The 15,494-nt window shown below is 36.1% G+C and overlaps 1 protein-coding gene across 1 annotated transcript; it reads left to right on the forward strand.

The window, feature by feature from the left end:
- Window positions 1-13,309: 13,309 nt before the first annotated feature.
- LOC110926985 lies at window positions 13,310-15,224 on the forward strand. Its single transcript, XM_022170595.2, has 2 exons — window positions 13,310-13,608; window positions 14,884-15,224. Exons 1-2 carry the CDS (start codon window positions 13,359-13,361, stop codon window positions 15,123-15,125), a joined length of 492 nt encoding a protein of 163 aa, XP_022026287.1. The 5' UTR covers window positions 13,310-13,358; the 3' UTR covers window positions 15,126-15,224.
- The last annotated feature ends 270 nt before the right edge of the window (window positions 15,225-15,494 follow it).

Raw genomic sequence — 15,494 nt, forward strand, 5'->3', positions numbered from 1 at the left:
CTCGTATTTGCGAAGGTAGACTAGAATGTATCGTGAGTTGTAAAGCTCTTACACGCTTAGGCGTAGTGTCCTTTCGACTCAGGGCGTCCGCCACTACATTGGCCTTGCCCGGGTGATACCTGATAGAGCACTCGTAATCATTCAGCAGCTCGACCCATCGTCGCTGCCGCATATTCAGTTCCTTCTGTTTGAATATGTGTTCTAAACTTCTGTGGTCGGTGTAGATGGCGCACTTGGTTCCGTAAAGGTAATGCCGCCATAACTTAAGTGCGAAAACAACCGCTCCCAGCTCTAAATCATGTGTCGTGTAGTTCTTCTCGTGAACTTTAAGTTGTCGTGAGGCGTAAGCTATGACTTTATCTCGTTGCATCAATACACAACCAAGACCTTGAATTGATGCATCACAGTAAACCACAAAATCGTCTGTGCCTTCTGGCAATGAAAGGATAGGTGCACTGCAAAGTCTATCCTTTAGATGCTGAAAAGCTAACTCTTGTGCATTTCCCCAATGATAAACAACGCCTTTCTGCGTTAGTAAGGTGAGAGGCTGCGCGATCTTAGAAAAATCCTTAATGAATCTCCTGTAATATCCTGCCAATCCCAAAAATTGGCGAATTTCCTTTGGTGTGCGAGGCGCAGGCCAGTTCTTAATAGATTCCACTTTGGATGGATCAACGTGAATCCCATCCTTGTTCACCACATGCCCTAGGAAATGGACTTCACGAAGCCAGAAGTCGCATTTCGAAAATTTTGCGTAAAGCTGTTCCTTCCGAAGGAGTTCCAAAATAAGTCGTAGATGCTGTTCGTGCTCTTCTTTACTCTTAGAATAGATCAGGATGTCGTCGATGAAGACTATAACAAACTTGTCCAGGTACGGTTTGCACACTCGATTCATCAAATCCATAAAAACTGCCGGTGCGTTCGTCAGCCCAAACGGCATGACCAGAAACTCATAGTGCCCATATCGAGTTCTAAAGGCCGTCTTGGAAACATCCTCTTCTCGAACTCTCAGCTGGTGATATCCCGATCTCAGATCGATCTTTGAGTAGTAGCTCGACCCCTGCAACTGGTCGAACAAGTCGTCAATACGCGGTAGAGGATAACGATTCTTCACAGTCACCTTGTTGAGTTCGCGATAGTCGATACACATTCTGAAGGTACCGTCCTTCTTCTTCACAAATAACACTGGAGCTCCCCAAGGCGATGAGCTAGGACGAATAAAACCCTTATCCAAGAGTTCTTGTAGTTGCGTGGAGAGTTCTTCCAACTCTGATGGCGCTAAACGATAAGGTGCACGGGCTACAGGCGCGGCTCCAGGAGCTAGATCAATCTGAAACTCGACTTGGCGATGGGGCGGAAGACCAGGTAATTCCTCAGGGAATACCTCAGGATAGTCGCGTACAACGGGAAAATCTTCTAACTTCTTCTCCTTTTCTGTGGTATCAGTAACTAAAGCCAAAATCGCAGTGTGGCCCTTTCGTAAGCATTTCTGAGCCTTAAGAAGAGAGATGATGTTCTCAACAGCACTTCTCTTGTCGCCACGAATCATGAGAGGTTCACTACCTAAACCAGGAATACGAACGATCTTCTCGTTGCAAAGAATCTCTGCTCGGTGTTGGGATAACCAATCCATCCCAATGACAACGTCGAAACTACCCAAGACAATAGGAATAAGATCGATAGCGAAGGTCTGATTAGCGAGAATAAGCTGGCAACCCTTGACTACGTGCGAGGCTTCCAAACTCTTACCATTAGCTAGCTCTACGGTGTGCTTGTCGCTCAGGGGTGTAGGAATACGCTTAAGCATCTTACTAACTTCTAGTGACACATAGCTAGTATCGGCACCCGAATCAAATAAGACTGTAACATAAAAGTCGTCGAGAAGGAACTTACCCGTCACCACGTTGGGATCATTCCTTGCTTCACCTTGACCAATCACGAACACACGTCCCCTAGCACCATTGTTGTTGTTGTTCCCATTGTTACCATTCCCCTGATTGTTGTTGTTGTTCTGGTTCAGTTGGGGACAATCTTTCTTGAAGTGGCCTTCAGCTCCACACTGAAAGCATCCTTTGTTGTTACCCTGCTGCTGTCGCTGGTTCTGCTGAGGTTGCTGACGATTCTGATTGACAGGATATGCGCTCCTGCAATCCTTTGCAACATGACCAGGCTTGTTGCATCGATGACAGTTGCCCCTGGTGCATGGCCCACTGTGGTGTAGGCTACAACGATTGCACTTGGGGTGATTTCCTTTGTATCCACCATGACTTTGACCACCAGACGACTGCTGACTGGGGCTCTTGTGATCACCTGTCTTTCTCTGCTGAGACTGAGTTTGCACTGAAGTTGAACCCCTGCTTGAAGTTCCATCCCATTTCCGTTTATCTCCACTAGAAGCACCAGAAGTAGTTGCAGCACCTATACGCTTCGGTAACTTGTTCTGCTCCACCGCTTGATCAGTAAGACGGTGAGCCAACTGTACAACCTGCTGGATAGTAGTCAACCTCGCTGAAGTCACATGACTTTGGATCTCTGGCACCAAGCCCTTGAGATAGAGTTCAATTCGCTTATACGGAGGATCCACCATAGTAGGACACAACAAGGCAAGCTCATGCGATCTCTTAGTGTATGCCTCAATTTCTGATCCTGACATCTTAAGATTGTAGAACTCATCTTCCAGTTTGTGAATGTCGTCACGACTGCAGTATTCCTCCCTGATCATTTCCTTGAAGTTTTCCCATGGGGTGGCGTTGGCAGCAACCAACCCTAACATCTGCACTTGAGCATTCCACCACGTGAGAGCCAAACCCTCGAGAGTACCAGTAGCATACTTCACCCTGCGCGCTTCAGGGCATTCGCACATTTCGAACACAGACTCCAGTTTCTCAAACCAGTGTAGGAGACCTACTGCTCCTTCAGTGCCGCTAAAAGTCGTGGGTCGACAGTCCATAAAGGTCTTAAAAGTGCACACCGGTGCCTGAGCATACTGACCTAAGGTAGGTGAAAGAAAAGACAGAGACTAAACACAAAGGTTGGTTCACGAGAGTAGGATCCAAATGATCCTAGAACAATTTCGGACTGCAGGATATACCTCCTGCGTGTGCAGCTGCGAGCGCTGCGGCAACTCGTTCGTTGATCAAAGCCGTCAACTGGGCTTGTGTCATGTTAACGCGTCCAGACATGGTTCTTCATAATAAGAGTAATACGTGTGAGAGAGGTTCGCGAAAGTACAATAGTAGGACAGAGTAAGCACGCACGTGTTCAAACAACAGTAGCTATACTAATCAAGCATACTATGAGCAATGTACTACGTAATTAACAAGTAGGCAATATACATACATCATATTACCTAGAACGTCGAGCCTTGCATGAGGAGCGAAGTGTCGTTGTGGACCGTTGAGCACTAAACCGGTTATAGTCTGGTTTTAACAAAAACGTTTCTCCTTTATTAAAACCAAGTTCACTATAACCAATGGCTCTGATACCAATCTGTCACACCCCCAAAATCCCACCTGCGGAGTACTACCGCTTGGAGGCGTGACTGACCAGGATCCAGCCACCAATCATACTGAACAAGCATATAAGTAGTTATAAAAGTTTAACCATCACGATTGGTGTTCCAAAACAAATAAGTTTAAGTTGCAAGCGGAAGCATAAGTTTAAAGTTATAACATAAGTTCCAAAAGTTTCAAGTTTAACATAGTCTTGTAGCAATCCCTGTCCCACAACGATCCTCCTCCATGCAAGCTCCCACTGAGTACCTATGGTCCTGCAAAGCATGTAGTAACGAGTCAACAACTAGTTGAGTGAGTTCACGGGTGGGCGTTCGTTTTAGTTGTTTCGAAAACAGTTTACTTTATCTGGCATCCTGCCGTGGGGGTTACCCCATAGTTTAAAAAACGTGACCAGTTCGTTCCCAGTTACTCCGGCACTCCGGCCGTGGGGGCTACCCCATGTAGTTATCAGGCATTTCGGCCGTGGGGGCTACCCCATGTGCATCATCTGGCTCTCCAGCCGTGGGGGCTACCCCATGTGTATACTAGACTCGTTACCGTATCGATTGCTGACTGTAGTCATGTTTATGTGCCCTGAAAACATCAATGTCTATCATCATTGACGTGCCCCAGATCCATTAGTTCACGCCCGTCCTCTGCGGCACGGTGTGAGGCTTGTCAGACCTAAATAGCGCTATCTAACTAATGACCCGCTCGCCATTGGCCCGGCGATTAGTCGATACAAAAAGGAGGGACTTCGTGATAGAGTTTTAGTCTAGTACGTTTATCCGTCCATCCGGACGAGGAATTACATTCCTGAACCACTGACGTCCTACCCAAGGTAGACGAGGAACCACGTTCCTTAACCCCGTTCCCAACCCAGGGAATCCCATGCTTTGTAAAGGGTGTGAACTCACCTCGGTTTGCTCGGCAGTTAATCACAGAAAGTCAATCAAGTCGCAAGTATTCAATAACGTCCTATCACGGTTATCACGTATAATCAGAGTCGAACCAAGTAGTGCACAAATGTTCAGTACGTTTGGCAATCACGTATAATCAGTAACAGTTCACAGTTAACATTCAAACACAATCCACAGTCTAAGTGTAAGGCCCAAACAGTTGGGCTTGTGATAACAGGCCCAAGTAACACATCAACAGTAGCACATAAATTCGGCCCACTAACTTAGGCCCAAAAGTGAGTCGCAACCGGACTCGCAAGCATGGTCTCGAGTCATGCTGTGTGTTGATCATGGATGGTTGCGAGTCGCAACCGGTGTCGCAACCGTAGTCTCGGTTCATCATGCTAAGGTCTCGAGTCGCAACGGGACTCGTAACCTGTGGTTTCGGCTTGTCCTGTTATGGTTGCGAGTCGCAACCGCGTAGTCTCGAGTTGTAACGCTGTGGTTGCGAGTCGCAACGGGTGATTGCGAGTCGGTAAGCTGTCGTTGTCAAGTTCACGTGTTGATGCAGATATGGTCAGATTAATGGTACATTATAATCAGGCCCAAATCAGGAAACTACCAATAGCATTCCACTAACAGTTTTCCTAATCAGGTTACTAGTCAAAGATGGATCAAAATCACAAGGGTTTTCACATTCTTAACTATCATTCAAAGTGTTCTTCACATATTCAAACACATATTCAACAAGTTCATAACATATTAACCACTTATTCACCCAAAATCATGAACAACTATCAAGATACAATTTTACTAGCATGCATCCTACTTGACAAACATATTCATTAGCCGATTTTCTTAGTATAAACACCCAAACTTTTCGGATCTAATCCAAGTGCAACCAATATCATCATTCACCCTTTTTAACATACAATGAACCCATTTTCATCATCAAATATTTATGTATAGTTCAACTAATAACAAGAAACATTCATGAACCGATTTCTTTTCAAAACATTATGTATAACTCATCTTAACATATTGTCACATAATCTCATCTTACAAACATAACATGAACACACTAACATTCAACAAAGCATTAAGAACACTAACCGGTTATGGGTTTCGAGGGTGTGTGAAAAGCTTCCAACCGGGTGTGTGTGTGAGCCGATCCAAGTCCAAAGATCCAAGAATGATGGAGTGTGTTTGTGTTCTAGAGTTTAGGTGAGAGAGAGAAGTAGGAGAGTGTGTGGGTGTAATGTTTCAACAAAATGGCAAAGTTAACTAAGGATGGTGTATTTATAGTCAAGTTCCAAATGGTGCACCCTTAGTGGGTTTCGAGTGGGGTTCACGGCCCAAAGGCCTAACCGGCCAAAGGTTCTCGGCCCAAGGTCCAAAACCGATTACTAGTCACTCGAGACCTCATGGTCTCGAGTCGGGTTCCTTGTTGTTTCGTGTCGGGTTCTCGGTTCACATTTAACACGTACACATATATACACAATACACACATAACAAAGCACTTATCACATAAAAAGGTTCACGTTATCATTTTAACTAGTCACATAACGTTCAAGCAAGTTACAACGAAAGGTTCTAAATTTCGAGTTGTCACAAAAATGAACCTGTCCGTGTTCGTTTGTTAATTTTAGGCAACGAAAAAAAGGAACGTTGATGAACACAAATGAGCACAAACTAATGTTCATGAACACAAATGGAAACAAGTGAACACAAACAATCGTTCATGAACAGAATATATATAATACACTAACACTTATTAGATAATTTAATTTGTCGGAATTTTTGAAGTATTTAAATAAATATAAAAACTAAAAACACTAATAAACTATCGAACACAAACGAAAACGCTACCGAACATTCACGAACATAAACGAACGAACACGACCTCTGTTCAAGTTTGTTCATTTAACTAAACGGACGAAATTTCTTGTTCGTGTTCATTTGTTTAATAAACAAACGAACACAAACGAACTTCTCGTCGAACGGTTCACGAACTGTTCGCCGAATGTTTGGTTCGTTTACAGCCCTACTTTTCATACACACAGTAAGTAAACTGTATTTCGTTTGAATGAGGTTTAACATACACAACAATTTATTTTTCTTTCTTTTTTGTCTTGTTCTGTAATGAATGAACTGTAGCATGTAAAATTAACTTGGATATTTAGATTATCGATGAGAAAATCGTATCAAATCCTGTAATCAAACCGATATAGTATCGGTATCAAATTTACTATACCAAATCATTTTCGATAACAATTTAGTACCCACCTTTTATATAAAAGTAAAGAAGTTTAATAGTGCCACACATCTAACTTACAATAGGCATTTTGCTAACATGAGTCTGTTTTTTCAACAATTTCTAACATTTGTTGTTTTGTCTTCTTTTGGTTTAAAACTTTTGTTCTACCCCCTATACTTTATTTAGAGTGTTTTTTTTAGTTTAACCAACTTATATTTTTACCCCCAAACTTTTATAACATTATCATACTTCCATTTAATTACCTTTCATTCTACATTCTACAATGATACCGTAAAAAACAAAAATGATATCTATATATCGATCAGAATAACGTAACATCGCGCTGAAGAATGCGAAAAATTTGTTTCCCGCCGCGAAGCGCGGGCTTATTAAAACCCTAGTTCTACTTATTATAAACTTTTTAGGTTATTATTTTCGTTCCTTAATAATAAACTAAACACACATACACACAGTAAAACATATAAGATACGTTTGTTCTTTTTTTAATCAGGGAAACTATTAACCTTTATAATCATTTTATGACAATACTCGAGTTTAAAGCACGTTTTATGTCTTAAGCAGGGCTGGCTCTTGGGTCGGCCAACTGTCGACGCCCGAGGCCCAAATATTCAAAGGGCCCGAAAAGTCTTTATAAGCTTTTATATATTTATTAAATTATATAGTTAGTGTATTCATCCATTTATTATGCAAAAATATTGGTGGTGCAGTGGAAAAAACCATCTCAAAAGTAAAGGTCTCAAGTTCAAATCTTGGCTTAATCACCAAGTTTTTAGTTTTTTAATTCATTTCCCCTTAACCACAATTTGGGCCCAATTCTTGTTGTGCCTAAATTTTTTAATCTACTACTTCTAATAAAGCAAAACAAGCTTAAGCCACATGGCATTAGCTTAAGCCATTACTTGCCACGTGGCATTTGCTTATACCACTTTTTTTTGCTTTTTCCGCCAAAACCATCCTCCCTAGCTTCTTTAATACGCTTTACTTCACTCCAAAACCCTAATACTCATCTCCTGCATCCGGTTCTTCCTTCTTCATCGATTGATCTTCGAAAAACATAGGTATGCTATTTTTCTTTTCCCTCTTTGATTTTTCTTTGTCATTGTTAAACACTATCTATTTCTTCCTTAAACCCTAGATATCATCTATCGATCTTTAATATGTTATTTGCAATCTCCTGAACCCTAGATTTCTTCATCTTCAATCGCGAGTGGAAGCAACTAGTCCTTATTATGCGGCGTATAAGGTAAGTATCTGTGTTTTCAATTTTCTTTTTGCGGCGTTGTTGGTGTCTGGAAGACCTAGCCGCCGCCTCTTCTTAGGATTTCAGTGATTTCTAACTTATGCATTCATCAATATCTATATTCATTTCTTGAGTGCTTCTGTGATATTTTTCAAGATTTGGTGCTTTTTGAAAGATGGGATCCATCACTATCTTCTCCAAACGATTCAATAAATAGGTAACAATTCTTCAAATATCGATTCATGTTTGATAATGTCGCTTCCTGTTTGATGTTCTCTATCATGTGTTCATCTTTAGTTTTTCCGATTAAATTCACGTATTGAAGTAGATTTTGAGCAATTGTCAGAGGTGACGTTGTTTGCCGACACTATTACAGTTCAACAATTGGGAGTGATGATTTGGCATACCAGAAAGGTTATAGTACAGATTATTGTTTAAGCTTAAGCAATGTTTCATCCATCATTCTCTATTTAAATCCTTAAAATTGTGATGTCTTTATTGACAGCAGGTCCTTTAGAGAGCTGATTATTCTTCCAATCGATTGCAAGCAGGTTCGTTTTCCATAGATTTGGTGTTATTTTGAGTCTTCTTTATCGTTCTTTAGGTAAATTGTTTTGACTGATTATTTCAAAATTTGAATTTTTGAAATTTATATCAATTATGGATACTTATCAAAGTTGTCTAAATTGTAACGTATTTCCAAATTTATCAAGATAACTTATATTAAAGTTTTAATTGCTTCCAAATTTTGTGTTAGTTTCCATAATTTTCGACAATCACAAGTTTCTCAGAATTTGTTGTTCTTCTTTTTTTGTAGATCATTCCACTTATTCTGCAGGTATGTAAACTAGATTAGATTGTTATGTATTTTAAATGCTTAATCGCACTTTTTTTAATCATTTTTCTGTATTTTTTGTGATTGATTTTTTTTTTCACAATCATTTAGATATTGATTATATTATGAATATATTAACCTTATTGGTTTTGAATTTAAGTTTAAATAATATTTAACTATTTAGTTAAATTGTTTTGACTGATTATTTCAAAATTTGAATTTTTGAAATTTATATCAATTATGGATACTTATCAAAGTTATCTAAGTTGTAACGTATTTGCAAATTTATCAAGATAACTTATATTAAAGTTTTAATTGCTTCCAAAATTTGTGTTAGTTTCCATAATTTTCGACAATCACATTAATTTTCAAGTTTCTCAGAATTTGTTCTTCTTCTTTTTTTTTGTAGATCATTGCACTTATTCTGCAGGTATGTAAACTAGATTAGATTGTTATGTATTTTAAATGCTTAATCGCACTTTTTTTAATCATTTTCTGTATTTTTTGTGATTGATTTTTTTTTTCACAATCATTTAGATATTGATTATATTATGAATATATTAACCTCATTGGTTTTGAATTTAAGTTTGAATAATATTTAACTATTTAGGTAAATTGTTTTGACTGATTATTTCAAAATTTGAATTTTTGAAATTTATATCAATTATGGATACTTATCAAAGTTGTCTAAATTGTAACGTATTTTCAAATTTATCAAGATAACTTATATTAAAGTTTTAATTGCTTCCAAATTTTGTGTTAGTTTTCCATAATTTTCGACAATCACATTAATTTTCAAGTTTCTCAGAATTTGTTCTTCTTCTTTTTTTGTAGATCATTCCACTTATTCCATCACTTATGCTAATCTCTATAATTTTTAAGTTATTTTGTTTTTTTTTGGCAAATCAAACTATGATATTTTTTGAAATCTGAAAATCGTTGTTTTTTTACTAATAAATTTTGTATTGTATTAATATGTATTAATGATTCTTTTGTTTTGTTTTTTTTTTTATTTTTTTTCATGGTTAACCCTAAATTTTATGCCATTGCCGGACTATTAAACTTCGTCGGACATGTTAATCAAAAATTTTAGTTTTATTGTTTTTTTCCTATTTTTTATCCGGTATAATGTTTGGTTTCATACTTTATGCTCATTTAATTTTGGCTGTATTTTTTAGTTACTAATAAATTTGGTTTGTATTAATTTCCGAAAAATTTGTAGTGTTTCTATAAATAAATTCATTTACGTTTTTTGAAACCCCTCCTTTTGTTTGTTTTATTTTTTTCCCTCTCTTATGAGTTTGTTTCTATGTCGGTTGGTTTTGCTTGGCAAGGTTAGACTTTCCTAATAAGTTTGCTTGATTTACGGGATTGGATATTAGTGATTTGATTTTCAGATTTTAAATTTTAAATTTTGAAGTCAATCATTATTTTAAATTTAAATTTTGAAGTAAACCATTATTGTGTTTGATTTTAAATTTTTAATTTCGAAGTCAATTATTATTTTAAATTTAAATTTGAAAGTTTGCCATTAATGTGTTTGATTTTAAATTTCGAATCTGTAAATTGAATTTAAATTTGAAAAGTTAGCCTTTCCTAATAAGTTTGCTTGATTTACGGGATTGGATATTAGTGTTTTGATTTTAAGATTTTAAATTTTAAATTTTGAAGTCAATCATTATTTTAAATTTAAATTTTGAAGTAAACCATTATTGTGTTTGATTTTAAATTTTGAACGCTTTGAAATCTTGATGTTTTTTTATGAGATGCTTTGACTATATTATTTGTAATTTTAGGGATGTTTCGAGTCTTCTTCGACTATTGTTTTTGTACTCAAGTTGCATATCTAATTCAAATTGTGTTTTGTAATTTTAGGTGATGAGCTTCTTTCAGACTCCTTCCCCTACAAGGAACTCTTGAATGGGTTCCTATGAGAAGTTGAAGGAAAGGTATATCTTGCACCGTTCTTTATCTATATCTATATATCTATATATCTTAAATGGGATCCTATGGGAAATTGATCTCTATTCGATTCACTGATGTATATTCTTCTCCTCGCCATTTTGTTCCATTAATCAACTCACATGTGCTCTTATGTTTGATACCCGATCTTATTCCAGTGATTAATATCCGCTTGAGTAACCCAATCCGAGTCTGATTTCTTTCGTTAACGATTCGGGTAAACTTTCCCGATTTGGGTTTTCTGCAAGGCTAATCATCCAAATTAATTTGTTATTATTATGGTTTACATCCAAAACCCCAGTTTTACAGTATCTCATGATAATCTTTCTTCATTTTTTAGAATCTGATCAAATTGGGCCATAATCTGAAGAAGTGTGTTTAAGCTACGACAAGGTGTGTATAGCATTATGATTGATATTATAAAAAAAATAAATATAACAGTTTCTCTTCCTGTAATTTTGTATAGCATTATTTATAAAATGATTACAGGTATGATAAAAAAATATAAAAGCTGCTCTTCCTGTCTTTTGTTCGCTTCACGTATCTTCGCTAAATCAATATGTTGGAAGGTTTGTGTATATAGACTTAGTCTGGATACGCCCACGAAAAAAAAAGGCCGATCTATATTGTATTTCTCATGACAGTATGAAGGCTATGGTTAAGGATAAATGATAAGATCTTCAAAGGGGTCGATGCTTTTCAAACTAAAATAGTGCAAGACATTAAGGAGGCTACTCTCTGGTGGATGATTAACAGATCGATAGGCGTCAATCTCTCAATCTGGTCCACTTTCTCTGGTTTAGACTTTGGTTAGTGTATGTGTATAGATAATTTTTTTAAAGTGATTGGATGTGTAATGGGGTAAGAGTATTTTGGATGTATCTTAGTGTGTTTTTTTGGAAGCTTAATTGTTGTTTGTATGCCTTTTTTGGTGATTAATAAAGTTTGGTTTACTGAAAAAGAAAACGCAATTTCAACCGTTTTTACCTAACGGGTGATTTGCTTTATATTTATCTCTAATTGCTCAAGTAGGTAAACTTTGAAAAATTGTTTAAAGACGGACTTATGATTAGTTTGTTTGTATTTATTTTATGTATATATGTCAAAAGATATTTTGAGGATAACCTGTGATTAACTCGATTAAAACAGGTTGTGATGAAATGAGTCTTTTTTTAAAAATGGGTCTTTTCAAAATTGGTGAGGCTGTGGTATAAATGAAGCTTTTCAAAATCATATTAGATATTACACACTCAGAATAATAATATTGAGGGTTGAATGTATGTAACCCTATAAATATAGAGGTGTACTTTACTTTAATTTTTTTCTATTATAGAAATTCCAATGTGATGGTATTTTTGTTGTTTCCTCTATTATTTTCTCTATATAATATAGAATAGAGGTTCCAATGTAAATGCTCTAAATATAGATGTTTACTTTACATTCTTGCTTTGTATGTTTGTATGGCTCTTTACAACAAGAAAAAGTTTAAGAAACCAATTAAAAATTTATGATGGAGAAAAGGAAAAGATGATACTTTAGATGTTAAAGTGTTATTTTTATACTTTTATTTGTTATAAATTAAATTTTCCTACCCGGAAAATTTCCGGGTTATGACCTTATTTTTTTCTATAACAGTAAAAGGGATTTATAGCAAATCAAGTGTTGGAGGGTAGCCAACCAGTTGATATCTCTAAGAACCCGTTTGAGTTGTTCTTACACTTAAGTAAGAATCTATTTTTTTCAAATTAATTTCATGTATATAAAACAGTAATTAACTCTTTTGAGTTAATTACTGTTTCTGTGGTTTGTTAAAAATCAATATTTCAGTCCATTAGTTTAAAAATTGCGATTTCAGTCCGTGTGGTTTCACTTTCGTGACCATTTTCAGTCCATGTGGTTTCACTTTCGTAACCATTTCAATCCATTTATTCTGTAAGTACAGGGACTGAAATGGTTACGAGGTGGACTGAAATGGTTACGAAAGTGAAACCACAAGGACTGAAATCGCATTTTTAAACTAATGGACTGAAATAGTGATTTTTGACAAACCACAGGGACGAAAACAGTAATTAACTCTTTTTAATAATCTAGCAATAGAGCTTTAAATTCTAAGTCGTCCTGATTGGAATTGATAATGTTAGAGGATGAATGCGATAGTAGAGTTAAAGAAGACATCATGAAAACATCATGAAGGTTTAGTTGACAAAAACTTAATTTGTAACGAACATTATGTAGATGTACTATTGGGACGTGCTCAACTGTCTCAAAATATTAGGCTTAACAAATCACACTTTAACGCTTCTACGTTTAAATTATTTTATGTGTTTAGTTGGTGTTTAGCCACCCGCAAAGCTCGCGGGATCTTAGGCTAGTGTTATACTAATGACTAATCTATTACTTGGCCTATAAGGTCTGGTTTTTTTACAGAAAAATATTGCCACTAGGAAGCAAGCACAATGTAATAGTTCCAAATGGATTAAACTGTTTTATATACAACGTATCAAAAGTTTGAACACATGTATGAACCTAAAAACTATTAAAAATATAATCTTCACCTTCCCCGTGTCTGCTTTCTTGTTTTGGTTGCTAACTTTTGGTCACTATTTATATATCCTTAGTGAAGGCTAATCAGCATAACAAATTTACACAAATGGATTCCATTCCTTCTGCTAACTGGGTTTCAGAAATTCACAAGATGGTCCCCGATGCTACTGTTTGGGAATCAGAGATTACTAGCTCGATCGCGCCTTCAAAGGTCTTCCATGACTTTGTTCTCGCGTATTTAGAGTTCATGGCCAAGACCTTCATTCCAAAACAGTTTGGTCCAGAGGTCGTGACCTTGGAAGGCGATGGCTTCGGAGGGGAAGCAGTCGATTATACCGTCAAGGAGATTACATCCGGTATATTGTTCTTCTATGCTTATCGTTTTTCCTGTTTCAAATTTATATATTGTGTGACGTGTAATTGACCATATATGTTGAATTGTACAAGTTGGATGTCATTGATGATATCTTGTACCATTGACCCCATGTTAGCAGCCTTGTAGGGGTGTAAACGGGCTCATAAGCTGCTCAACATCGACTTGCTAAAAAATTAAATCGATACAAGTTAACAAAGAAAAAAAAATAATAATAATAATAACTTTGTTTATAAACGAGTCTGAGCCTAGTTTCACTTATCGAGCTCGAGTAGGCTGAGGCCCTAATAAGCCAAATATTTATACAACTTTTAACATATTAAACATACACATACGTAATAACTATTATGGTATTATTATATAACGTTATGATAAAACTAACTAAATAGTGACTTTTTTGGGTTTTTTTGTCATTTTGTTTTTTTGTATTTTTTATACTTACAACCCTCAATTTTCTAAAGACTTTATAATCGAGTTTTACGTGTTTATTTGTACGTAAATATGGGTATAAATTCAAGTTGAATTACGTTTCAACGTAAATTTTTCATGACAATGAGTCAGGAATATATTATGTTCTTATACTTATTATTATGTACGTTTTCGGTTGTTCTACGTTTTGACGTAATTTTTTTTCCAGAAATGAGTCGGGGTAAATATAATACGTTTTCGTGCATATTTTTATGTACGTGTTCAGTTGACCTACGTTTTGATGTAATTTTTTTTCAGAACACCGCGGCAACACACGGGGCAATTTACTATTTAAATCAAAAATTAATTATTACTACAAAAGATAAACACACATACACGCTATGTACAAATCATAATTGTATACCAAGTGCCATTCCAGCTATAGCTGGGTGGTAGAGGCTCTTGCCTCTTGGAGGAAAGATTAGGGTTCAAATCCTGGCATTGGGTGTAATTTAGTATTTATTGGTGTAGTTTAGAAGGTAATGTAACCTTTGCCATTCAAAAAAAAAAAAAAATTGTATACCAAGTAATTAATAATAATAAATGAGCTAAACCAAATCCGAGCTCGAGCTTGCTTGCCCGTTTACACCCCTAAATAACATATATAACTTGTAATATATGTTTAAGTATTTTGAAAGGTTTTAAATACACAAATATGAGCTTTTAAACCCTTTATATGTGTAAGTATTTTGAAAGTTTTTAAATACACAAGTATGAGGTTTTAAACCCTTAGAAAGGTGCTTGCCTATATCTTTTTTTCTTGTTTCTCATTTTGCATTTAATTTCTTAGAACAAATGAGGCCAATGAGGTACACGATATTCGGAGAAGATATAGAGAACTTCTCATGCAATTATATATACAGTGGAAACACAATGCATTTAGAAGAAATGAAGGTGATACCCTTAGTTGATGAAGGTTGTACACTAAAGTATAAAAGGACCTATCTTAACGAAGTCACAGAAGATGATGTCATGGACCATAAGCTTTCACTTACTCAAGTTTTCAATGTCTTTGAGGCCACTGTTGTTTAGAAGATCCTAAACATGATTGTTTGTGGTTATTAAAGTGTTTATTCTTGTAATGTTAATAAGTATGTTATGATATTCGATTGCGTTGCATTATAATACATATTGCTCAAATAAAGTTATTAAATCATGTGTTTAGTACAATGTTTTAAAAACCGGTTTTTAAATTGTACTGGGTTAGGCTCAGAAATTGTTTAACCGGTTGAACTAGATACCGGGATTAACACTATAAATCTATAAAATACAACTTTTATTAAAAAAAGTAACCTAAAACTACATCATTCCATAATTAAAAAAAAATATTCTAAAAGTTAATCCATAATTAAAAATTAATCCAGAAATTCACTATTGGTACCTTTTTAGGCGTTAAGTTTT

This window comes from Helianthus annuus, chromosome 13, assembly GCF_002127325.2.
Source record: "Helianthus annuus cultivar XRQ/B chromosome 13, HanXRQr2.0-SUNRISE, whole genome shotgun sequence".
NCBI lineage: Eukaryota > Viridiplantae > Streptophyta > Magnoliopsida > Asterales > Asteraceae > Helianthus > Helianthus annuus.

What these genes read in the sequence shown, in the direction of transcription:
- LOC110926985 (XM_022170595.2), top strand. Translation starts at nt 13,359, where the DNA reads ATGGATTCCATTCCTTCTGCTAACTGGGTTTCAGAAATTCACAAGATG. An exon ending in CGTCAAGGAGATTACATCCG is followed by an intron (nt 13,609 to 14,883) that starts GTATATTGTTCT and finishes TTAATTTCTTAG; the next exon opens with AACAAATGAGGCCAATGAGG.